Source organism: Triplophysa rosa, linkage group LG20, assembly GCF_024868665.1.
Source record: "Triplophysa rosa linkage group LG20, Trosa_1v2, whole genome shotgun sequence".
Classification (NCBI taxonomy): Eukaryota; Metazoa; Chordata; class Actinopteri; order Cypriniformes; family Nemacheilidae; genus Triplophysa; species Triplophysa rosa.
The window spans coordinates 19,017,398-19,042,369 of NC_079909.1; the positions used below are offsets into that span (position 1 = coordinate 19,017,398).

General features: G+C 39.4%; 1 protein-coding gene across 1 annotated transcript in view; it reads right to left on the reverse strand.

Annotated features, from left to right (window-relative positions):
- The window catches only part of cdk18 (cyclin dependent kinase 18), a 49,394-nt gene that overhangs the window by 8,874 nt on the left and 15,548 nt on the right, over window positions 1-24,972 (reverse strand). Inside the window, exons 2-13 of the mRNA XM_057362042.1 lie at window positions 22,039-22,174; window positions 10,518-10,645; window positions 6,959-7,084; window positions 6,087-6,143; window positions 4,981-5,095; window positions 3,871-3,965; window positions 3,597-3,659; window positions 3,001-3,124; window positions 2,701-2,821; window positions 1,492-1,589; window positions 741-846; window positions 542-584 (exon numbers count right to left, since the gene is read on the reverse strand). Coding sequence (XP_057218025.1) covers window positions 542-584; window positions 741-846; window positions 1,492-1,589; window positions 2,701-2,821; window positions 3,001-3,124; window positions 3,597-3,659; window positions 3,871-3,965; window positions 4,981-5,095; window positions 6,087-6,143; window positions 6,959-7,084; window positions 10,518-10,645; window positions 22,039-22,156 — 1,194 coding nt within the window. The 5' untranslated portion in view covers window positions 22,157-22,174. The remainder of the gene's footprint in view (window positions 1-541; window positions 585-740; window positions 847-1,491; window positions 1,590-2,700; window positions 2,822-3,000; window positions 3,125-3,596; window positions 3,660-3,870; window positions 3,966-4,980; window positions 5,096-6,086; window positions 6,144-6,958; window positions 7,085-10,517; window positions 10,646-22,038; window positions 22,175-24,972) is intronic.

Here is a 24,972-nt window from a genome sequence, read left to right on the forward strand (position 1 = left end):
CGGGTATTTTCAAAACCGCAGCTTTTTCTATGCGGTTTGGCCGTTCGTCCACACGCAAACGCAGTTTTTTGAAAACTCCGGTGAAGACGTTCAGTGGTTTCAGTGTTGTCGTGTAGATGGAGATTTGGCGTATGACGTTGGAATGCGTGCCGCTATCTCCGTTGTTTGACGTCAGATTCCAGGCTTCTGATTGGCCAACACGGCTTTACGTTTTCGTGTGGACGCGGGTTTTTTTTAAACGAAGAAGGAAAAACTCTGTTTATAAAAAACCCCGTGTACATGTGGACTAGGCCTACGTTTAGCCAAGTAACGGTTCTTCTACTCGTAACCCCAAATAATACTGTCTAGACATACTTTGAACTTGCTAGCTAATGTCATTTACGTGCGATTTCTTTTGCTTATCAGAAATAATCTACAGCGATTCTATTTTTTGCCGATGTGTACCGGAAGTTACGTTTTTAGGTTTGTTTAAGTTGTTGCTTTGAAACCGTCTATAGGTGTCTATCCATTACTTCATTTTGTCTCCGACGTTTGTACTCACCAGCAGTAGAGCTGTTAGAAGGTCTATGCCTTCTGTGTCCAGTCTAAAACAAGAAACCACAAACATTAGCTTGACAGCATACTCACAATTCATAGCACACAAAGTCAACTCCATACATATTCTTCTCTATGTTTTATGTAAAAGGAACCAAGAGTTTGTTCCATTGTGTGCTGGTCAGTGTTTTGTGTTTCTCAGGTACCTGGGCGCATGATTAATGAGCGCTTGAGCTCGATACTGAGGAAACAGGTATGATTTGTATTCTTCATTGGTTGTAATACCAGGCCAGGTCTCCTCTGTTGGGGTGCCTGGTTACAAAGAAATCAAAGGTTGCGTATGTCTTTAAAATGACATTGTTCACTCAAAAATATAAATGTCATCATGATATACACTCTAAAAAGCTGTTGGGTTGTAAATTAACCTACAGTATGCTGGAGCTTTTTTACCCATTGTTGGGTCAAATATACGTCTCTTTTTGACCTAACACTGGTTTGAAAATAAACATTTTTTTAGTGAACTGACCTTCATGTTGTTTCAAACCTGTGTGATCTTTTTCTTTGTTTAACTGACCTTCATGTGGTTCCATATATGATTTTCTTTCTTTCATGGAACACAAAAGAAGATGCGGGGCACAATGTTTTTGTTTTTTCCATACAATGACAGTTCATGGGGACTGAATGACAAAAGGCCGTCAATCTTCTACAATGTCAATGTGATGTTTGAAGTCAGTGATGGCACCAGTTTTAAGTTCAATGAGTTGAATAATGAGTTTCTATGGAGTTGATCATCTTTTTGTCAGCTTTAGAGTTTGACATCGTTCATCTGTAACTTTCTGCATACTTACATTTCTTCTGTCTGACATGCCAGAAAGAAAATCATGAAGATTATTTTTTGAACTGTTTCTTTTATCCAGTACATTTTTGAAACCGTCAAACCACAAACGTAAAAAGTACCCATGAGTCGAAATATCAGGTGTAGTTCCTCCTTGACCGTTGATCCGGGAAACATGGGACGTCCTGTCGCCATTTCATACAGGATACAGCCCACGCCCCTAATTCATAAAAACACATCCATCATTTCATTACTGCATTAGTCATTTTAATCCTGTTATTTTATATATCAAATCTCCAAATGAATGAAGAATATATCAGATGAGGACTGTCATAGATGCTTCAGATAAGATGGGTTTTTCAGAACATTTTGACGTCTGGAGGGGAATGCGGCGACGTCTGCGAGGTGGAGATATGGAAAGACACATACTGCTGCTGTCACACGCGATTGATTAACTCACTGGACTAATCCTGCGGATTAAACACAACAGCGTTTTTATTGAACAGGACAGCTTAACTTGAAGAAAGCGTTTATGTGCGAGCTCATGTCTGCCGTCCAGAGTTGCCTGAGGACAGTGTGTCAGGACTCGCGTGACGTTGAAAGGTTGTGTCAGGAAAGACAGAATTCAATTTTCAAGCCCAACGTTTCTTCCGGAGGACCGGTCGACAATCAAGAGCCCTTTAAAATGATCAAAAGCCAGTTCGATGTATTATTTCATAAAGTTTATAAATGGGCCTTTTTGCAGCAACGAAAGGTTAGATCAAGCAATTCATTTTGTGCTTTGGACTTGAGACAATGAAAAAATCGAATTTGATTGATATCGAATGTATTTGCGTGCCGTGAGAGCCAAAAGCGACTGAATAAATCAAATCAACATCAAGTTATATAACTGCAGAATTGTTATGGATGATGTATAGCTTACAGATAAACTCCAAAAACTGACTTTATTATATAAATATCTGATGTCGAGAAAAATGATGCTTCCGTTATGCTTTTGTTTGAGATAAACTGAGTTTTGCCTCATCATTATTATGCTGTGGTGGTTGCCGTGTTGTTAGATTGTTAGTTATGGTTTTGTTCACTTCGTCGTTTGTTTTTTGTCAATTTGAGAACTAGTCACACGATTTGAGGTATTAATCCTCTCTGCAGCGCAAAGTGTGGGCGTTCCACGCAGACGTTTAATATTGAGGATTAAGGCTTTCTTTCAATCCCCAATCCAAAATATAAGCAATTAAAAACTTGTATTATTTTTTCAAAGCTCGTACTCAAACCCATAGCAGTTTGTACGGCGTTCATTGTTTTAATCGGTGTTTTAGGAGATGACATCTTACCACATGTCTAGCGGTGTGGAGTACTCTGTCGAACCCAGCAGAACATCAGGAGGTCGATACCACAAGGTCACAACCTCGTTCGAGTAGGTTTTTGTAGGGACCGATTTCGCTCTGGCCAAACCTTAACAAGCAAGATAAGACGCATGGTTAAGTCGATGAAAGAATGTTGCCGGGTAACACCGAATCTGAGGGGCGATCTGAAACAGCATGGGATGTCGCTGCTGGGTAATGTAAGGAACACAAGCTAGACATACACTGATTTAAACGCTTCAGTGAACGTTTGCATCGCTCGGGACTCACCAAAGTCTGCTAGTTTTAATTCTCCCTTGTCATTAATAAGCAAATTCTGAGGCTTCAGGTCCCGATGGAGAATCTTCCTCTTATGACAATACGATAAGCCACGAAGAAGCTGGAACATAAAGATCTAAAAGGACAGAAAAGAGGGATGTTGAAGGAATAGGTTAATCAAAATGTTCAGTGAAAAGTACTGTTATACATATACTTAAAAATAAAGGTAAAATGTGTTAAAACTACTTTTATTTTCTTTTATAATAGACTTTTTTAGCCTTGTTAATAATGTTAAATTAAGTAGTGTGGCATTTTGTATGGAGTAGGTTACACAGAATTGTGTTTTAAATCAGTCACTTAGGCTGCTTAGGTAAAGTTTTGGACTAAAGCTTAATTTATAAAGCCTCACGTCTCTCTTAAAACATTCAATTGCAGGTCACTTTACATACTTTTCGTGCTGACATTTCCAGCGAAACTGTGCCCAACAGCTCACTTGATATATCTGTATTATGAGTTTACCATTGTAAATTGGGTTAAGGTAAAGAGACACCGTTTTTCATGTTTTCTCAATAACTATTTGCTCAATTTCAGGGTGTCAGGGCTGTTACCTTCACATTGTTCATGCTCATTAGGTTTCCACAGTTGTCGAGGTACTGTTTCAAGTCACTGTCCTACAAAGACAGGAAGTTACAATGACATCACGTCACCATGCCGGTCCGGTCACATTTTGAAGGTCACTTACATAATTCAAACGTTTGACTGTTTTAGCAGGAGAGGTAAATATGTCAAAAACCGCCACACCCCATAATTCAATGCATCTTGGAATGTACATTAGCCTTCTGTTTGTGCTTTCATAGAATTTAGAGAAGACCTTTGACTTACCAAATACTCAAAGACCAGAGTGAGGCATCTGTTTGTGTGGATGATGTCATGCAGCGTTACGATGTTGGCGTGTTTCAAGTTCTTCAGGAGTGACACTGTTGCAACACAAGAAGAGCCCGACAGTAAATCTGCCGCCCGGTTTGACAATGCCGAATCGCAACATTTACTGCCAGCAGGCTTGTGCGCCATTCAGAAAGAAATTGGTGATGGAGTTTAAATTCTGACTTTGTGGTGCATTATAGTCAAATGTTTGGACACACTTTCTATTCTTTATTATTACCGTTTCTCATATTCTAAAAAAGTTGTAAAGTCATTGAAACTATGAAATAACACAACAATGGGAGAATTATGTAGTCACAAAAATGTCTGTAAGACATTTTAAAATGCTTTTTAAATATGTATTAAAGGACTTTTCATATGCTGGACACGCATTGGCGGTTTCTTTTACATTTTCAACTTTTAGTCCATTCTGCAAAGAACTTCATATATAGCCACAGTTTGAAAATTTGTGTTTAACACACATTTAAGAAAGTCTTTAAAGGTTGTGATCATCATAATTCGGTGCGTCCAAACTACCAGGATGTAGAAAGATAATGGAACTGAAATGAAGTTTATTGATATGACTGCTATGGTGAAGTGCTTTTAATTTTCAGAATAAACGAATTATACATAAGAAATGTTTGTGAAATTCCAAATACTCGTGCATGGTTCATATTATCAACACAATGTTTAGAATGCATTTCATTATTTAAATCTATTTATTATCATTTTTATATTTACTTCAATTCACATGTATTTGTATAGCGTGCATTTCCCACAATGCTGTCGTTTGCCCACCCCTTTACCTCCAATGACATTTTCCGGAAAGCAGTGCATCGTGTGCCCTGAAAGTCATTCAGCGGCCACCGGGTGGCAGCATTGCGTCATGCCGGCATCTTTCATTAACAACCCCGCTCACGTACCTCATCTCATTTAGATGGAGTGATTCAGGCATGTTGAAGAAGATGCCCGTGGCTCGCTAGTTTAGAATGTGTACTCTTCGTGACAATCTGCCTTTTGAACAACCGGGGAGCTCAAAATCATAAGTAATTCAAGCGCCATGTCCGTTACCTTCCCGAATGGCCGTGCACGGGGCTCCCTCGTCGTGCTCCAGACGAATTTCTTTCAGGGCCACCAGATTTTCCGTGAGCTTGCTGCGACCTTTGAATACCGTGGCGTATGTGCCCTGAATGACAGACAGAACGCGAATGTCAAGGTTTTGGGAAACAGAAGTGGTGTGGAATAAACAATTAAGAAACTTTTGACTCGGTTCTGGACTTTTCTTGCCGAGATTAGGGTAAATATAAAAAAATCTTATTGTGACACATTCATTGTATTTATTTATGTTAATGTTCAAAACTGTTGATACAAAAATATAAACTCGACACCAAGGGGCCATTCAGACAGAACGCATTTTTCCATTCCAATGCGCTACTTTCCCATTGTTTTTCTATGTAAACACGCGTTTGACGGACGTGCGTGATTACGCTCGCGTCTCGCGTCTTTTGAAGCGCCGCGTTTTTAAGACGCCGTGTCAAGTAAAGAAATTCAACTTTTACATGCAGCGCTGCTCGTCAGTGTCAGTTCCAAAAGCAGTGAACCAATCAGAAGAATTTGGAGGCGGGGCAAGCGTTGCTAGCTTCTGTTTACAGTAGCAAGTTGGCACGATAACTGTTTTATTTGACGGCAACATGGCGGAGGAGGCGCACACCCGCGTCTCGAGACCCTCGCGTTCTAGGCTGCGCTTTTTAAAAAAACATCCGCGCTGCGTCTCGCGTTTTTAGACGCAAAGACGCGTTATGTCTGAATGGCCCGTTAATATTTTTTGATTCACTGCAGTCGCCGAACAGTATTTTTCCAATACCAGGTTTCGCTCGGGGTTGCGTGTAGTACATTATTTCTCACGATTTGCAATGCTTTGTTGCACTTAATGGAAAATTGACGGGCTCTCCGTCGCGCGGCTTCGAGCGTATAATAGAGGGATGGGTCTTCACGCCACGAAAAAGCCCATTCAATCAGAATCCACATTCAACAAGTCTCTCGAGCCTGCGGGGAATCACGCAGTAATGAACAGATCTGATTGTTGATTTCGATGGCTTTTTGTCTTTAATTTCGAGAGAGCCTACAGCCTAATACCTTCGCTTTATTTTAAACCAGGGAAGAGAAAGCAATCTTACCTCTCCGAGTTTGCCAAGCTTCACGTAGGTCTCCAGTTTTCCAAAGCCGATATCCGACTGGAAAGAATAGCACAGCATGCGATCGGGTCTTTAATGCTAAAAAATGTGTGTGACTATTGAGAAATGTGTTTGAGATACTTTGTGAACGAGATTCATAAACAGTTGGTAGAAAAAGTTAGAAAAGTCAAAGCGTTTGTCTCCTCCATAAGCAGGATTTACTGTATCATGTCGCAGTGCATTGTGGGATTGCTCTAAATAGAGAACGCATCCGTCTTAAAGGGAAGTTCACCCAAAATGATTAATTCTGTCTTTCGTCCTTATTCATTCTGCCATTTAAAAACCGTACATGACTCTTTCTTCTGTGGAGCACAAAAGAAGATATTTTGAGAAATGTCTCAGTGGTTTCGTGTCCATAAAATGGAAGTCAATGTTGTTCATTCTCCAAAATATCTTTTTGTGTTCTGAAGAAGACAATAAGGCGAGTAAATATTGAAAGAACACTTATTTTTGGGTGAACTGTCCCTTTGAGACCGCAACAAGTGACAACATCAACATCCAGTGTTGTTTGGTTTCGTGGAACAGTTTCTTACCAATGTTGTGCAAGCCAACTTTTTGGAAATTCAAAATTAAATTTGTGTATTTGGAAGAAAAAAGTGTTAAGTGAACCCAAGAGCGTAATCAAAAAACGTTTCCCAAATGAAGACACATGATGGATAGGTTTTAGAGATTTTTATGAATGACAGGCGTTCCAATTGTGCTGAAATCTAGTCCTCAGCCGTCTATTATCGTTTTTGATTCCTTCAATTGTTGCTTTTTCATTTTGGAAACATGTATGTGTGTGTGTGTCTGCGTTTAGAAACGTGTTCACTAACCAGCGATGCTCTCCTGGACATGCGGCTTAGAGGTTTGCAGGGTGGAGGACTTTCCATCTGTAACTTCTTCAGAAATTCTGGTGGGAGACGAATATCCATGGGCAGAGACATCCTCGTAGTCACATCCTGCACACACATGCGCAACATCAAAGAGCTGTCAGCTAATAACGTGCCGCCAGCACACACACAGTATAAAAACACAGAATGTCAAGGTGAATTTGACAGCTTTCTCCATCGCTGAACACAACACTACGCCTTAAGGCAGAACCGACTAGTCTCACCGTAAAAAACTCGGCAAGACGATGTGAAGAATCTGTCATTTTCTCAACTTTTACTCTTAATAGACGCGTGGAAATCCACGGTAGTATGGAACTACATACTAAAATGCTAAAATATAAATTACAATCTTCTCGCATCCTAGAAGCTTTAATAGAGTTAGGTCATAACTCGATTCATTGCTGTGGTAGAGCAGCATGGTGGAGGAATCTCTCATCTGATGGGAAAAACCAGAGCGTTCCCTTTTCTTGGGTTAGTTTGTACGGCCGTGCAATAAAACTAGCTAGCGATTCTCAATAAAAAGTCCTCTCCCGTCAGGCCCGTGGGGATAAAATAAGGGTTCGCGGCGGCAGAAGGAACTCGTTGGGTTTGGAAATGGGAGAGAGCCTTCTTTTCAATTTTCCACCTCTAGATTCATGGCCGCTGAATACGGAGGCTGACAGCCGAGGCGGAGAACATTCAGAATGTGGAGTCTCTGGACTAACTTACAGGTGATACTTCCACTCCATTTAATGATGGACGTCATCGTTCTGGCTCGCGAATCTGACGGCGGCTTTTCTCTCGTACGCCCGGTATAGAATCGCATGGATGATTACGGTGAAAAAGGAGACGCGGAGATGATCAAAGCGATGGCCTTGTGGGGGTTGGGATGAATCGGCCGCTGTCACGCGGGAATCCAGTTGGCATGGTTTATATTCAACTTGCCTTTGTAGCGGGTGAAATGTAACATTTGTTCAATATATGAGGGTGTTTTTGATTAGAGTGTATGTTCCAGCAGTAACAGACCAACAGACCTGGCAACGCTTTAGGACTGAGTCAGAATTTGGTTTCACCTTCAAACATAAAGAGATTATAACAAACAAAGCATTTGATAACAAGGCATTAACACCTCTGGCAAGGACTTTATCAAGAATACAGTTCAGAATATCAAGCAGCTTTGGTACCGACTCCTGTTGTTCTGTAAAGGTGACCGCGAAGGTCTCCGTCTGAGGTTTTTGTAAGAGCTCCATGTGGAGATCGATGGAAACAAAGGAATTTATGTTGCTGTGAATATTGTGTGGCCACGAGTAACTGAGCGTTTTAGTCAAGGTTAGAGCTTTAAAGGGATAGTTCACACAAAAATAAAAGTGTACCCTCCTGTCGTTTAAAACTTGTAAATGACTCTTTCTTCTGTGGAACACAAAAGATATTTTGTGAAAATGTGTTCATACAGTGGTAGTCAGTGAGGTCTGATGTTGTTTAGTTACCAGCGTTCTTCAAAATGCATGGATTTTTATGTTTAGCCGAACTGTCCCTTTAAGGAGCATACTGTATGACATTAGAATGAGGGTTTTGTAGCTTTGTGTATATCGGTTTTAGCATTAAAGCCATATCTATGCAGAAACACGTCTTTACGGTTATCTTACACCTGTGTGGCATCATGGATTGCTTAATAAAATGTTCAATGTAAAAAAGTTCATTTTCATCTTATTTGTCACGTTTTTGTATTAGTTTTAATAAAGAGAACAAAACAACTGTTTGCCACGTTTATTTACTTTAACATTTAATACAATTATTTAATATATATAAAATAAAACACCACTGTCTATAACATTCATTTGGACATCACTACAAAATGGCAGAAACACGATACAGTGCACTATATAGGAGATAGGGAGCGGTTCAGACACAGCCCGGGTCATATGTCTGTGTTGTGTTGGCAATGGGTGCGCACATGCTTTAGTTCCCCCCCCCGCATGCGTCGTATGTTTTCGGAAATAGCCGTACAGCTGTATCTGTCTTTTATAAATGTGATCAAACTAAAGACTCTGATATTTGAGTTCTGTAAGTACTCAAGATTAACACGAGATATGCAGAAACTGTCTGTGTTATGGCCTCTTTAACATCACAGGATGTGTAAAATTTGCCCTTTACGAGAGAATAGGGTACAGATTTCTGTCAAATGTTAAGACGTACGGCAGTTGTACTGTAGCTTTAGGTTAATGCCCCAGTGAAAAACTAAAGGTACAAGTATTACATGTTTTCGACATTGTTGGATTGTGTGGTCAAATAAGGCCAAACTATTTCCAATAAATGACCATCGCACAGTGTATACATTGTAAAACAAAAATAACAACTTTGTTTCTCAAACTTTTTCTGCCATTCCCCACGTTGGAGGTAGGGAAAGATTCCGAGCCCCACCTGTTCCCCATCGCCCCAACAAAATGGTAATAAACTAGTCTTTAAGTTTAAATGTTAAAATTAACATCAAATAAAAGCATAAAAACTTTCAAATAGAGAAACAGTGCATTTATATTATCACTTTGAATGAAACAGGCTTCTGCTTTCTGATCTGTCGCATTATACTGTATTTTAATACAACTGAATGCCCAATTAAACCATTCTCACATAGTTTCTGTTCTGTTGTCAGACATAAAACGAGTATAAAATAGTGACTGAATGCGAACCAATAATACCTCGCGTTGAATACAGCAGTCAATTTAATTGTTGCTAAAATTCTGGTTTATACACGAGACATCGTCGGACGAAATCACAAAAACTTGGGCACAAAAATGACCAAATTTGCTGCCGTTTGTTGCGTCCCACTCATCATGTCTCTTTTCCCCACCAGTGAGAAACGCTTTTCTAGAAGAAGAGAGGAATTTGTGGAATAAAGTTATTTGTTTTATTGTGCACAAAGCATATTTTTGTTGCTTCATAAAATGAAGGTTGAACCACTGTAGTCACCTGGACTATTTTATTCATGTCTTTACAAACTTTTTTGCGCTCTCTGCAAGTCTATGGGAGAGCCAGAAAGCTCTCGGATCTCGTCAAAACTGAATCTTAATTTGTGTTCTAAAGATGAATGAAGGTCTTATGGTTGTGAACTGACTCGAGGGTGAGCAATTCATGACATAATTTTCATTCTAAAGTGAACTATCCCTTTAAATGACCATCGTACTGTGTGTTTGTACACTTTTGTAAATGTCTCTTTCTTTCAGCTGAATTCGCCTGTAATGAAGCAAACTATGCCCATATTGTCTGTAACAATGTCCCACAATTTGAACACACCAAGAAATTAATTAAAATCTTTAAAATTAATTACAAATCTCGAAGGGGGTTCTTTAGGGTTTAATACTTAAGAAAAGCATTAGTAGCTTTAAAAAAAGACTTAGCCTATTACATCAAAAATTAATTAAAAAAGATTTTCATCATAGGTTTTTTCCCCGAGAATGTTTCTCTTTGTAGGAATTTAATCGCTTTAGTTTTTTATGGAGTATAAGAAAGATGAACGGTCTCTCACCTCCATGGAGAAGCGGCGATGCTGAACTTTGTTCCGGTAGTGAAGTTGGGTAGGAGACTGGGCCGGGTTTTCTGGTGCCACTGGACTAGGTTGCAGGCTGTGAAGTCCCAGGTTGTTTGGCATCACACCTGTTGAGCAAAACCACAATCACCTGGTTTTTACCTGGTTCCATAGTTGTCAATTTTAGAATTACGCACAAATCCTTAAAGATGTATTTTAGTAGTCATGCTGTGCCCGTTTGTCCATCGCATTGGTCTCTTATAAAACTTCAGCGTTAACCGTGCCATTCATTAGCTTGTAAGCATTGTGTGAAGGGTCTCGACAAGCTCTTGAGTGTGAAAGAGCTGTCGACGTCCCACCTCTTCTCTGATTACCCTGCTAACTCAAGAACCGCCAGGTCAGCGTTAGCATATGTTGACGACGGAAGCGATCATTAATCAAGCCAACCGCGGCCACCAGAACGATCGCAATTATCGCACAGACTAGTTTCATGCATTTATGATGCGCCTATCTATGTACGTGTCAATCCGGCCACCCCAATTAATAATGCTTGTGTCAACAGACTGTCGGCACAAATCCAATTACGCCCCTACGGCACGTCCGATAGGACCCGCCTGACCCCCTCAGCGAGCGTGCGGTAGATGCCCACCGCCGCCTGGCATTATCACCGGCAAACCGGAGGTGAGAACGAAAATCCAAATGGCTTTTCTGCTCCATCAGTTCAATTTGGACGAAGGGGCTTGAGGGGCCTCCGGAGGCATCGGGGTGGGATCCCCGGTCCATTTCACAGCGGCGTGTTGGCGTAATTGAGATCCACCTCATTATTGGGCCGAGCCTGTCGCTGAATGAGAATTGCCTGCCGGGCTCATCCGTTCTCATTTACGGTCATGTCATCCTCTCCAGACCGCAGAAGTGAAATCTTTATCTCGGTCGTTTAGGGGCGAGTGTGGGGAAATGCCACATCTGGACGTCGGTTACCCACGGCAGTCCTTATCCTATCCGAAATGATCGCGGCAGCTGTTTTGTGCATCCCTGTTATGACCCTGATCGAGCATAACACGAATGAATGGGCTTGGGACCCTGTAGCTGACGCCTGATACGCCATTTGAATTCCTTCTGGTGTGCCTGGGGTAATACAGAGCCCGAAAGCGTGGGGTGACGGATTTAATATTACCTGGCATTTGCTGTTGTCCCGAGTTTGTGCAGGGATCAGAATCCCTCCCTTGTGACAGGCCGGGGGTATTAGAAAGAACTGAGCCCTGACCCCCGAGCGTGCGGGAAGACGGGGTCAGAAATTGGATCTGAATCGCTCGAGTGACTCAGGCCCCTGCCGAACATCAAAGCCCATCTCGTCTGATCCGGGCCGGCACACAAACTGACCTGCAACATCACAGAGACGCTGTATCTCTCCGCTCGGGCTAACAGCGATATGATGAAAGGTACAGATGACCACCTGCACCAACTCGGACCGCGAGGGTAGCTCCAGCTGTCACGACGCACGGTCGCTAGTTTCTAACTGGGGGAAAGACGTGAGGCTTTAAAATCATTAAAGCCGTAAGTGGACTGAAAAGGGCAAATGCCGTAACATATGCTCATGTTTCATCATACAGGCACCTCGTGAAAAGCAGGATGATCTTTAATGGCCTAATTTATACTGAACAGCAAAATAAAACGTGAGATCTGATTTGAACCCGATTTTTAGCACCTTTGTGGGAGGCGACGTGTTTGGAATGATGTATATTGTTAATTTGGGTCTGAAGTGACTTCTTTTTAATCCCATTTAGAGAACTGTGTTGTGGTAATGAGTGAGCTGTTTTGGAAAATGTGTGTGTTGATTTCTAAAGATGCAAATCTGTATGGAAAGTGAACAAGGCCATTATAATGGACGTCAATTCAATTCACTCAAAATGTACACTTTTTGGGGTACAAATTAGTGTCCTTTTACTGTTTTAAGGATATCACATGTCATTTTATTGTGAAAGCTTTTAGATTTCTTAAATAAGCAATAAACATATGAAACATGCATAGTCTTAAATACAAAATCTATTTACAGGCAAGTTGTGTGAATGTTTCCAAACAAAGTATCACAAAGTTTAAATGGTCTTAAGGTACTAATATTTGGTAACAGGGTGTAAGGAAAGCCTAACTTAATTAGAAAATATAACAGAATTAATAGAAAACACAACAGATATTAATATAAACTAGGGCTGTCAAAAGATTAATCGCGATTAATCGCATCCAGAATAAAAGTTTGTGTTTACATAACATATGTCTATGTACTGTGCATATTAATTTTGTATTTATAAATACAAACACATACACAAGTATACATATTTAGGAAATATTTACATGTATTTATTTATATTTACCAATAATTGAAATTATATATAAATGTTTATTAATATTTAGATTTTTCTTAAATATATGCATGGATGTGTATGTGTTAATAAATACAAAATTATTATGCACAGTAAACAGATAAATATTATGTAAACACAAACTTTTATTCTGGATGCGATTAATCGCGATTAATCTTTTGACAGCCCTAATATAAACATATAACAGTATAATATTTAGAACAACCTACTGAGACTGATCATGTCAAAGCCTGTATGACTCTTTTAGCTGTGGGACACAAAAGAAGATACTTTGAGAAATGCCTCAGTGGTTTTGTGTCCATACGGTGGACCTCAATGGGGGCCAATGTTGTATGGTTACCGACATTCTTCAAAATATCTTCTTTTGTGTCCTGCAGAAGAAAGAAAGCCATACAGGTTTGGAATGACATGAGGGCTGAGTAAATGCTGACAACATTACCTTTAGCTTCATTTCAGGCCCTATATTTGTGAAAACATGCCAACTGTTGCATAACTGACAGGAATGAATGGATCTGTGGGCAGTGAATGATAAAACACTTAACTCTCTGTATAAATGAAGGGAATACATGACACATCACCCGAATCTCTTTCTCTCACACCTTCGTTTGTTTTCTGCTCTTTTATATGCCTCTTTTCTCTTCCTTTTAAACCTTTTCGAGGTGCACAAAGGATGGCTAATGCTCCTTTATGTCAATGACAGCCTTGAAAGCAACAGAAGGCCTCGCTGGGTGATCAAAGGCTCTCTCGTCCCCCTCCTCTCCATATATAATACGACTAACGCTTCAGCCTCTTCTGTCTTTATTTGGCAAAACCGAAGTATCATCATTAACGCAGCGATTTGTGAAGGTGAATCAACAGATTCCATCCAGCCATATTTGATGTTTCAGGCCAATAAACGTGGCTTAGCGGTAGCATATTCACAGGCTCTCGTATTTGTTTTTTTCATATAGAAATGGCTAGCAATAGGATTATAACTGTAGAGCTTTGCTGAAACGGACCCTGAAGGCTCTTCGGCTCAATGCGGCATTTGGTTCTCTAAAGTCGCGTTATGAAATCTCTCTGTAGATGTTCCAAATGTTGCAGGATTTCTGAATGAATGATGCCAGGGATGTAAGCCAGTCATCTGTCCATGTTTCTTCCAAATGTTTTCGCGATGATGGGTGAACCAGATCAACAATTCAGTGTGATCCACCAGAGAAAAACCAACTCGGAATTCAGCAGCAATTACATTTAGTTGTCTTGTGATTTTATTCATATTTTGAAATACCTTTATTTTTGTAGCAATTTAGTTTTACGTAGGATTTTATTTATTTTTATTTCAGTTTTAGGTGCGTTTTTATTTATTTCCAGTTAATATTGTTAGCGCCTCAACTCAATTCACTTTATTGCTAAGGCAACATTTGTAATATTTTCTCTTGTGCAGGAGAGTTTAATTCTGTCTTTTGTTTTACTTTTTATACTTCATCAAGGTTGGTTTGGTTCAAAGCTAAAACTTTTTCATTGAGGAATGTTTTTAAAAATCTGTAGAGGAAACAAACAGGAAAAACTCTTCTGTGAAAAGTGAGCGGACACACTTGCAGCTGAATTGCATGTATAATTTAGTAAACTAGATTTTAAGTGCTGTTGTATTGTAAGATATAGAGGTACTTAAGTTCATTCCCTCGTTCAGTGCCTCACAACTTCTCTCGCTCACGTCGAATGTTTCTTTCTTCTCGATCCCCCTAGCAATCGCACACAGTCTGCTTTTTCCCTCTCTATTGTTTGGCAGCATGAATCTCAACTCGTCTCTGATGTTTAAATGGATGCTGCCATTTAATTGCTTGTTGCTATGGCGACGTGGACCGTTAACAAAGGCAGCAATGGGATTCGGATAACAACAGATAGCTATTCTGTCTCTCAGGTAGCCATCTGATTCATCAATATTTATATCACATCGTGCTCTTCAACATCTGAAATTCAATAGCAGGTCCCCCACACAGCGTTAGATGTTTGTTTCTTCTCTCATGCTCTTTCTGTGTCGTTCCAGCATTGATTTAATTGCATTTTATGTTCACACCTGGTTCAGGAATGCAACGGGGAAGGGGTTTTTTTTGCCAAAGAGACGGGTAAATGCTTTGGCATTCGTGATTTGTTAGCATAGGTAAATGTCATGGAAGTCTATTTGAAGAGTTTGGTTCCAAACTGAGATAACTCCGTTTTTTATTTTTTTCAAAAATCATGTTTTTTTTATTGTGCATTCCAATTAATATCAATCATGTTTTGATTTAAGCCATAATAACAAAAAAAACAGCTAACTAACACAATAAAACACATGATAACATAATAGTCATTTACTCACTCATATGGGTCAGAGTTATTATAGTTTTCATTTTAGTTTTATTTAGTTTTTTAATTAGCTTTTATTTTTAGATCTTTAGTTTTTATGTTAATTTTAGTTAAAGTTTTAGCAATTTTGGTATATGCTTTTGTCATTTTATAATTATTTTTTTTTTTTTTTATGTTGCTATTTAATATTAATTAATTTCTATTTTAGTTTTATTTCAGTTTTTGTTTATTATTATAATTTTAGTGCTTTAAACTTATTTCAATTTATTTTTGAGGCAACATTTCAATTTTTCCTTTAGTTAAGTTTTTCCCCATAATTTTAGGTCAATATTTTATTTGATTTCAATGAACAGAGACGTTTTCAAAGTTTTAATTTTAGTAAACTAAAATAACCTTGATATGGGTAACTCAAAATTTTCATGACTTTCTCTCTTTTGTGTGACGTGAAGGATGAATATTCACTTACATGCTAAGAAACTAACAGCAGATTGTGAGACTTAGTCCCATTCATACACACATACATACATTCACATTTATCATATAGAAAAGAGCAGCCTTGATAATATACTGTAATAAATAAATATCCTAATCTTTGAAATATCCACCGGTTGTGTTCAACAGAACAGAGAAAGTCATCGACATGAGGGTGAGTGAATGATGACAGAATTTTTATTTTTGGGTGGACTGTTTCTTCAAAAAAAAAAAAAAAGTTTGAAGAACACGGCAATAAAGAAGTGCATAGCACTTTATTTCATTAATTTTCTGTGTTAGGCACGAGCAGCGGTGGTACACTGCTTTCAAACACGGCACAAAAGCACCGCCAACGAGAGAGAGAGAGGCTCAGGTATGAAAAGCAAGACTCATCATTTAAATATCACAGTGGCAGCGAGCGCTTTGATCTCCTCGGCGGTAATTGGGGTCGTAGCAGGCGAGTCATTTTCCGCTCTTTCTCGCTCTCTCTCTCCTCCTCGCACACTTTATAGGAGATTGTCCTCTCCAAGCTATCCAACTGCAATCTGGACTCCCCTCCGATCTTTCACATCCGTCCCAAACCTTCATCTACGTGTCAGATTACATCCTCGCCTTCTCTTGCAACAAAATCGCAACGTACGGGAAACGTAGCTTGTGGGCTGGGTGTGCTCTGCGGATTTGTCTTTCCATTTCATTTGAGACCCTTGGGGATTCAAAAAGGAGAGATGACGCTGTGTGACGTTGAGACAAAAGCACGGGATGCTTACAGATCACAAGAGTCCACTGTGGGAGAGAAAGAAAATGGAAACCGTGCCCTGAGGTCTGACCCTTATGTAACAGCTCCCCAATGTCTCGGCACAGGTCAAAAGGGATAATAGATACAGAAATGTCAAATAACATCTTGTTGCGGCTTGCTGTCTGTTTAGGAGTTGTGTGTGCTGTCCTGAAATGACCTTTCGCACAACCTTGTTCGTCCGCTATTATTTGTGTGTGCCCGGCTAGAAGAGTTGGTCTCGGCCCGTAATGGCGGAGTATTTGTGCGTCCTGTTTCTCAGAGGCCCCGGGCCCAGACAGCACTCCATCCAGTCTAAACACCCACTTATCATGTCTATTATGAACCTCTGTGATCTTCCAACAATCACAGACCTACAGGTGCGGCTTTTACCATCGATGGGTTTTACAGGCGACTATATCAAAGGTACATGGACTCTCATGGGGACACAAATCTGATGGTACTGTGGCACTACCATGTACTCTAGAATACCATTTATTGTGTGTTTTTCATCATTTTCATGTTTTCAATACTGTTTTTTTAAGAGTTGAGCCCTGAAGCTTGACACATGGGTCGGCTCATTTTGCATTGCAGCTTGTAGGTTAGAGAATTTCATGACCCTTTGTTAACTAAGTGAACTTAAAGCTCTTAGTTTGGGGCTACCGGTGGCACACACTCTCAGCTCATTATTCAGAATTGATTGCAGTGTCCAGGTGAAAGTAGGCCGCCAGATATTAGGCAAATCCTGTGTCATAAGGCTTCGGCCCTCGAGGCTGCGATTGATTATGTAGAAGAATATTTGGAAATGTTACCCACTTGAGTGCATGCTCTGTGTCGCAAGGACATCAAGAAAAAACGTGTTGTTAGTAAAAGTGATGATGCTGTGTTCGACCAAAATTTGAGGAAATTGTAACTGCATCAGATGTGCTGTTGTGCTTTTTGGGAACAGCATTTTCTTAAAGGAGTAGTTCACTTTAAAATGAACTACGTGTCATACAAGCCGTCCGTGTGTTTATTCCTTCTGTCGAAAACAAATCGAGGCGTATGAGGAAAGCGTTCCAGGGTTCTTATCCATAGAATGCACTTAATCGGGGGGCTGTTGGTTAAGGTCCAAATTTCAGTTTCATCGCAGCTTCAAAAGGCTCTACACGACACCAGCCGATGAATAAAGGTGTTGTCTAGCAAAACGATTAGTCATTTTTCCAGAACACTTCATAAATCATAAACACTAAAAAACTCTCAAGATCATGAATTTCTACCCATCAAATGCTTCATAGCTTGCATGGTGCATCGGTGCTCTTCATGTAAAACTACATTTACAATAGGTTGAATGGAAGATGTTGTATGCGAACTCAAGTGAGGACTGTATGATATTTTAGAAAAATGTGCAAAAACATAATGCTTTATAAAATCAATATATTTTCAACCTAAAATTTATACAACCAACAACTTCTGATCCAAACTACACTGTAAAAACGAATTGCTGCGTTAAATTTTATAACCAACTTTGCTTTACAAATCATTTGAACTTACTATTTTACGTTTATGGTGGTGAGATGATATAACTTGACATTGAGTTGATGTAACTTAAAAAACGTATTTGCTTAACTTATTTTGATGTGATGTGTAACAAAAGCTGAAATTACTTGTAAAGCCAAGTTGATTGTATTTAAAACATAAAGGCGCGTTTTTTGATTATTCGATTTTTTTACAGTGTGGGATTGACCTAAAATATCTCGTTTTTATTTCTATTTTTTTCTATATAAAGATTTCTTCTGCCTTTATAAGTGCTGTCTCAATTTTTCTTTTAAAAATTTGTGTTTTTATCAGGCTCCATATGTTTAGGTTCAGTGATGTTACTTTAAAGGCAATGAATACAGTACGCCCTGTTTTTTATTCAAGTGAAAAAACTTCTTAGTTTTAGAAGAATTCATTGATTCATTGCAGCCTTTGAGTTTTTTCATTGGAAATAAGGACACATGTCATTCATGCCTGACCAGCGGCCACATGAGAGCTTTTGAGCGTTTCTTTGAGTTGACTCTAAACTTCAAACTTTTCTTTTCTGTTTCGCCTAACACGCGGTACATTCACCCTATAAACTACTTAGTGGGATTTTGCTGTGCTTATAAAATTCCATCATAACTTGCATGCGGGCGTTTCGGGGTCTGTAATTATGCAAGACCCTCCAAGGAATCTGTCGAAAAGCCATTTGCAAAGCATTATCGTTAAATATAGCTCACATCTTTCTGGTAATCAAGAAACACTTGTTAGCCAAAAGACTGCCTCCAACATTTGCATGATGACTCCATCATGGGCGTCTCTCCGTGGAGAATTACTTGGTTGCGTTGCGATCAACGATACATCACAGATTTAATGAGATAATGGGGGAGACGTACTGGCAGGGAAGATATATGAGGCTTGACTCCCTAACGTGAATCAGATCGCTTTCTACATTTAGGTGCCATATTAACCTTATGGTAAGTGAGATTTAATCATCTAAGGTATGTAGGCAAACAAATTAGAATGAAGTTTTCCATTTCTGGGGCGTCGCTTTTCCACCCTGACCCAAGGTTTTTTATCTTTTTTGTCTTTTAATAAAAAAAAAACTTAAGTAAACATTTTTTATTCATATTTTTTGTTAATATTTCATTTTAGACCAATTGTAAGGCTAAAACTAAAAACGTCTTTAAAAATGAGTATATATTATTTTTAAACATGTGTCAACATGTAAAAAAATATACATTATAATTATATATAATAAAAAATAAAACATTTATCGATAACACTTTAGAAAACATATAATAAACTCTGTTATTTAAATCAACAGAGTATGTTGGGTATATGCTAACAACATCAAGGTCACGGCTTTAAATCCTCGAGAACACATGGACTAAAGAAGTACATGTAAGTCTGCCAGTTGCGTAAATTTAGATGTCTTTTTTAGAATCTTTAAAAACCGCCAATAGGCTTAGTTTTAGCTTGTTTCCATTATCATCGACAATATCAATGAACAAAGTCATCTGTAATTTCATTAATAAAATGAACACTGTCCAGTTGTTGTACTCATCCCATGCTTGGTTTATTCATTTGCAGCTGGAGGGAAGGAGGATGATGTAAATATAAGAAAATCACTCTTGCATCCCCTGCCCGCCTGTCCTCGCCATCCTTTCAAACTCCATCGTGCTCCAGCTGTCTCCATCGCAGCCGCTTCTCCTGAGGGGAGGGCGAGGCAACATCGTGCCGTCCCATCAACCAATCAGAGCAGCTGGTCCACGCTGGCGAAAAATTGAGCGTTGTGGAAACAGCTGCCTCGAACAGACAGCTGAAGAGACCGATCGCTCCCCAAACAAATGTTTCATTCCCAGCATACACCGGGGTCCCAATCCCCATCCTGTTATGGACCGGAGGTTCGTTGCTTCATTTCATTTTCATTTCTCAGTATGAGAATATTCAGTGTTCATTGACTTTGTTCTGGTCCACCTTGCGGTTTATTGTATTGATTTATTTTCCCAAAGTTCATCGTAAATGAAAGTTTATGAAATTAGAACAAAATACAAACTGGCACGTCACAAGTTTCTTCTTGGATAAATATGTCTACATGGGGAAATCACAGGTGTTGGAAATGCTCTTTAAATCTTCAACACTCATAAAAAGTGATCTCGCTCACGCACGCTCTGGATGTGATATTGATTACGGAGGCGTTAGGACCGAGCTGAGCTGAACTCTGCCGTTACTTCAGCATGAATAATGTACGATAACCACGATTGCAATTTCAGTGGAGATGTTTGGTGAGATGTGTGGAGATGCCGGAGGGTCAGAAACCGGTTTCCTCATCATCTCCTGTGGAAGAGCTCTGACCCCCGCAGGGCAACACGGGCTTGATAGAGCCACCAGCTCTGTGGCCTTCTCTCCCCTCACGGCTCTTTCTGTCTCTCTGAGAGATTACCACAGCCTCGCTGATCTCTCTCTCAGCCTCTTAGTGATATGCCTCTCCGATTGAGAAAGAGCCAAAGGGCTTTAGATTGATGAAAAGCCAGCATCAGGTGACGGAAAGTCCGCGTGACATCGAAGTTTACCATTTACTTAATGTGCTTTAATGTTTTATTATTGCATGTTATTCCAAACCAATGTTCATAATCTTTGCAATTCCTTTACATTTAAAACCTCTTTTGATTTTGGATGACATCACTGATCACTTCGACTCTTCTCCTCCAACCCACTGCTTTAATTCATGTATATGTACAGCCTATCAAAGGGGAACCACTTTTAGTGCTATATAGAACCATATCTTGGTGCTTCAGCGGTTCTTTGGGATGACGGAGCTGCTATATAGAACCGCTAAAGAACCATACGGTGCTATATAGCACCTCGGTCACCCCAAAGAACCTCTGAAGAACCGCTGAAGCACCAAGGTATGGTGCTATATAGCACTAAAAGTGGTTCCCCTTTGATTACGAGCAAAGAACCACTTGTAGTGCTATATAGAACCTTTTTTTTTCAAGGGTGAACAGAAAGAATTAAGGCCATTGCACATTGAGTCCGAAATTTGCATCCGAATTTTCCGCACGTTAAAAAATAAATACGACCTCACGTTGTGTCAATCACATTTACACACTGCCTCTGATATTTTTGTCCGTCATAAAAAATTTGGACTGGGTTCCATTTTCTGTGTTTTTCGCATCCGTAGCAAGCATTTTGAGAGCCTTTTTGACAATTCAGAGACACCGTACAAACGAGCGGCAAATACGAAAAAACTCGTAGGAAAATTTCGGACTGTATGTGCAAAGACCTTTACTCTACTTAAGTACATTTTTCAAGTATATGTAGTTATGTGTTTTTTATTTGGAAAAAGGTTATTTCATTACATTATAAAGCATACATATATCATACTTTTTACTTCAGTAAAATTTATTATTTCTTATAGGGGCCGTTCACATTTTGCGTCTAAAACCGTGCAATAACTGCATTAACTCTGCTCCTAGATTTATTTTTGCTCATCTGTGTCTTCATCTTCGCTGCAGCATTTCTATGTTGTTCCAGAAAAGGTGAAGCATTCTGAAATATTTTCACCTCATGCATGTTGCGACTATGTCGCTCCCTATTTGAGCGCGCTTGCCTCGCGTCTACTTTTCAAATAGCAAACTTGAACTCGTAAAAGACGCACATGTGAATGGCCTCATACTCCATTTCATGAATACTTTGTACATTTTTATGTGATTTTTTTACCTTTAGTGCTTTCTTACTTTTGCCCAAGTACAATTTTTAGGTAAGAAAGTACTATATTTTTTACGTAATAAGTATTAAAGGTAAAACATCGAAGTGCATTTAGGACATGTGATATATGCTTTATAATGTACTAAAGTAATTGTTTCCAAAGCAAAAACACTTGAAAATGTACTTGTGAGTAAAAATAGTTGCAAATGCAAATATGCAAATACTGAAAACAAACGTTGAACACTTGATACACATAAAATGAATGCGGGACAAACAGTTCCTCTGATGCTGTAGTGTTGACGTTCAGCTGGACGTCTGGGGCTTTGAATGAAAGATATGAATATTGAAATGAAATCTGTACCGTCATTGCAGCGGATGTTGAGTTGGTTTATCTGCTCCGTGAACTCGTTCTCGGCTATCGTCTCCGTTCGTGGCACAGAAAGTGAGAAACGCCTTTTGAAGTTCTTCATCTTGTTCATCTCGCTGGACCAGAATTCCTGCGGGGACGCAAGAGCAGTGTGAATAATTGTGAGCTGTTTGTTTTTTGAAACATTGGAAGAAAGTCGGACTTGTTATGATGTTGTCGGCATTGTTTTTTACAGTCCAGTTTTCAAAATCTAATTACTGGAGTGGAGACGTGGCATTGTTTGCAACACTTTACAGAGATTTGCTTCTTTGTAAAAGTGAATTCAGTGTTTGTTAGACAAACTTTTTTTGAGTTGTACCTTCTATGTCGACAAACCGCTATCGCTCATAATCCAAACCTTCCATCCAGATGCAACAACTAGTCAGACATCACCACGATTGTGATGCCACAACCGTACGATCGCCTGTTTATACATCTGTAATGGTTTATATGATACTTGACAGCTCAGCCGCATCTAATGATCAACAGTGTGATCTACACTCATTCACATTGTACACAGATCAGTCTCCAAACATCTTATCAAACTCTCTCTTTCTCAGTTCCACTCTTTCCTTCCTCCGTTACCAGGCAGATCGGTTGCTAAGCGCTGTTATTTTTTTAGCTGCGGGTGCGAGATTGTGCTGTCTGCTTTGCTAATTATTTTGAAATCAAAATGGGAGACTGGCCAATACTCTCATCGCCTATTAGTGTCAGTGATGCCCTAAATAATCATCTCACAGCACCTCTGATTCCCAAGATTTTGTTTCTCTGAAATTACCAAGTAAATAGTAATGCCGAAAACGTGACAAGTGTTGATTGTTTTCTTTGGTGCTTTTCTCATTTCATTTCTCTTGCGCTCTGAATGATCTCTACCACATTTGATTGTTTTTGCTAAAGATGACACTTCAGTCGCCTTGTCTTTGAAACACGACTCGTAGGATTTCACTGCATCTTTGTTCATAAAATAAGAGTTAAAAGCGACGACTGCGACTGTCAACATTTCCTTTTGGGTTCCACGAAAGACATAAAAACATATGGGTTGGAGCAATGATGTACAGTAAGTGACGACAGAATTTACGTTTTTGAACGAATTGAATGAAACTGTTCTTTTCTTTGGCTATATTTGGACCAGGTCTCTTTAAGAGAATTCATCCCATTTGCAACACGTCCGGGCATCTATTTCAGTCACACAAGACCAAATCTTATCTATTTAGGGAAGGCTGATATCGGCTTACTAAGGTACATATTTCAGACCGAGTAATATCAAATTGGTTTCTTAAGCTTAAATGACACTAAAAACTATTTTCCAGGGCTTTGCTACTGTGCAAAGGTTCACAACACTGTATCGACATATCGGTTCCATCAGATTTGCCTGGCCCAAGGTTAACTTCCGGTATGTGTTTGGTTAATATATAAGAATGTATTTTATAATTAATTTATATTCATATTCATTTAAATCAATATTTTACTGTGTATTCATTGTATTAAATTAAATTAAAACTACTCAACAGTTATCGGTTCTTTGCAGAGGTCTACCGGAAGTTACCTTTGGGCCACATAACGTTTGTTTGTTGTGGAAATGTCTAAAGTCGTTGGTTTGGTGTAGCACTTTACTATACTATTCTTATTATTCTTCAGTATATATTATGTATATTTGTTTACCTTATGCATCCTGTTGTATCCCACAATGCAATGCAACAGACTTCTGCTACCATGCAGGAACCACCACCAGCAACACATGTACTAAAGTACAATATTTTTATGTAATTATTGCAGGAATGTCTGTTTCTGAATTCTTATTATCAGAAAAAGTTGCTTTTTATGCTAGGCAGGGACGCCCAGATACTTGAAAGCAAAGTATTAAGATGATTTTAAAAGAAGTCAGCACATCGCACAGAATGGAAATATTTTATTGATGCTTTCTCTTAGAATTTCATCTAATGTATTCACTCTGAATCCAAAATCTCATCAAAGTGTTCGACTGTAACTATGTCTTAAGCTCCAGGGAGCCGCCAATGATGTGAAGGTGTCATAAGCAGATGTTAACCGAATCATCCGGAGAGGTGACCTTATATTCTCTGTCCAAACTTGCTGGCTACTTTTCCCATCCATCATTTATTCTAATTCTTTTTCACAAGGTGAGCTTTTCATTCTAATACTATTTCTTATAAACCGAGTTTGTATTTATCCAACTTAACCAATGTGCTGCCAACTCACTCGTGTTCAGAGATTCTCAATGTACTGAAGCAATTCACAGCTTTCTCGTTTCAGCTGACCTGACCCGTCCATCAGCCAGGCCGCCTCGCTGCCTTTTTCTATCTGCCAAAGTTCCTCCGGGAGCGCGATGACTCAGAATAGAGACACCTTCTCCTCCGGCGTGATGCTATCTGCTTCAGACGAGCCGTGGAATACTCGGAGTGACTCATTCGGCGCTCTGTACTCACTATGCTCAGTGGGGACGTGACTTGTCTTTGACAGGGAATCTATTAATAAGGTTTTTTATTTGGCTGGGCGGCTGGTGCATATGGAGCCTGATGGACTGTGTGTTCCTGGAGTGGGCTGGATTCGCTGGATCTGAGCTCAGCGGAGACACGTGCACTTGCTAAAAGTAATTTAAGAGTAACTGGTGCGTGGAGTCGTGTTCTTCTCTGATGCTTTTGCATTTGGCTGAAGAAAATCTTAAAGGTTTTTGAGATATATTTAAAACAGCGTTGGTGACTTGTGATAATACAGTGCTAGTTTTTAGTAAGGTATTTTATTAGTGGTTTTTAATATGGATTTTTAAGACGAGCATCACTTCTTTTGCTTAGGAGAACTTAAGGATGCCCACAAAAGATTTATTATAGTTTTGATGTTAGTTTTATTTACTTTGATTAATATTTTAGATTT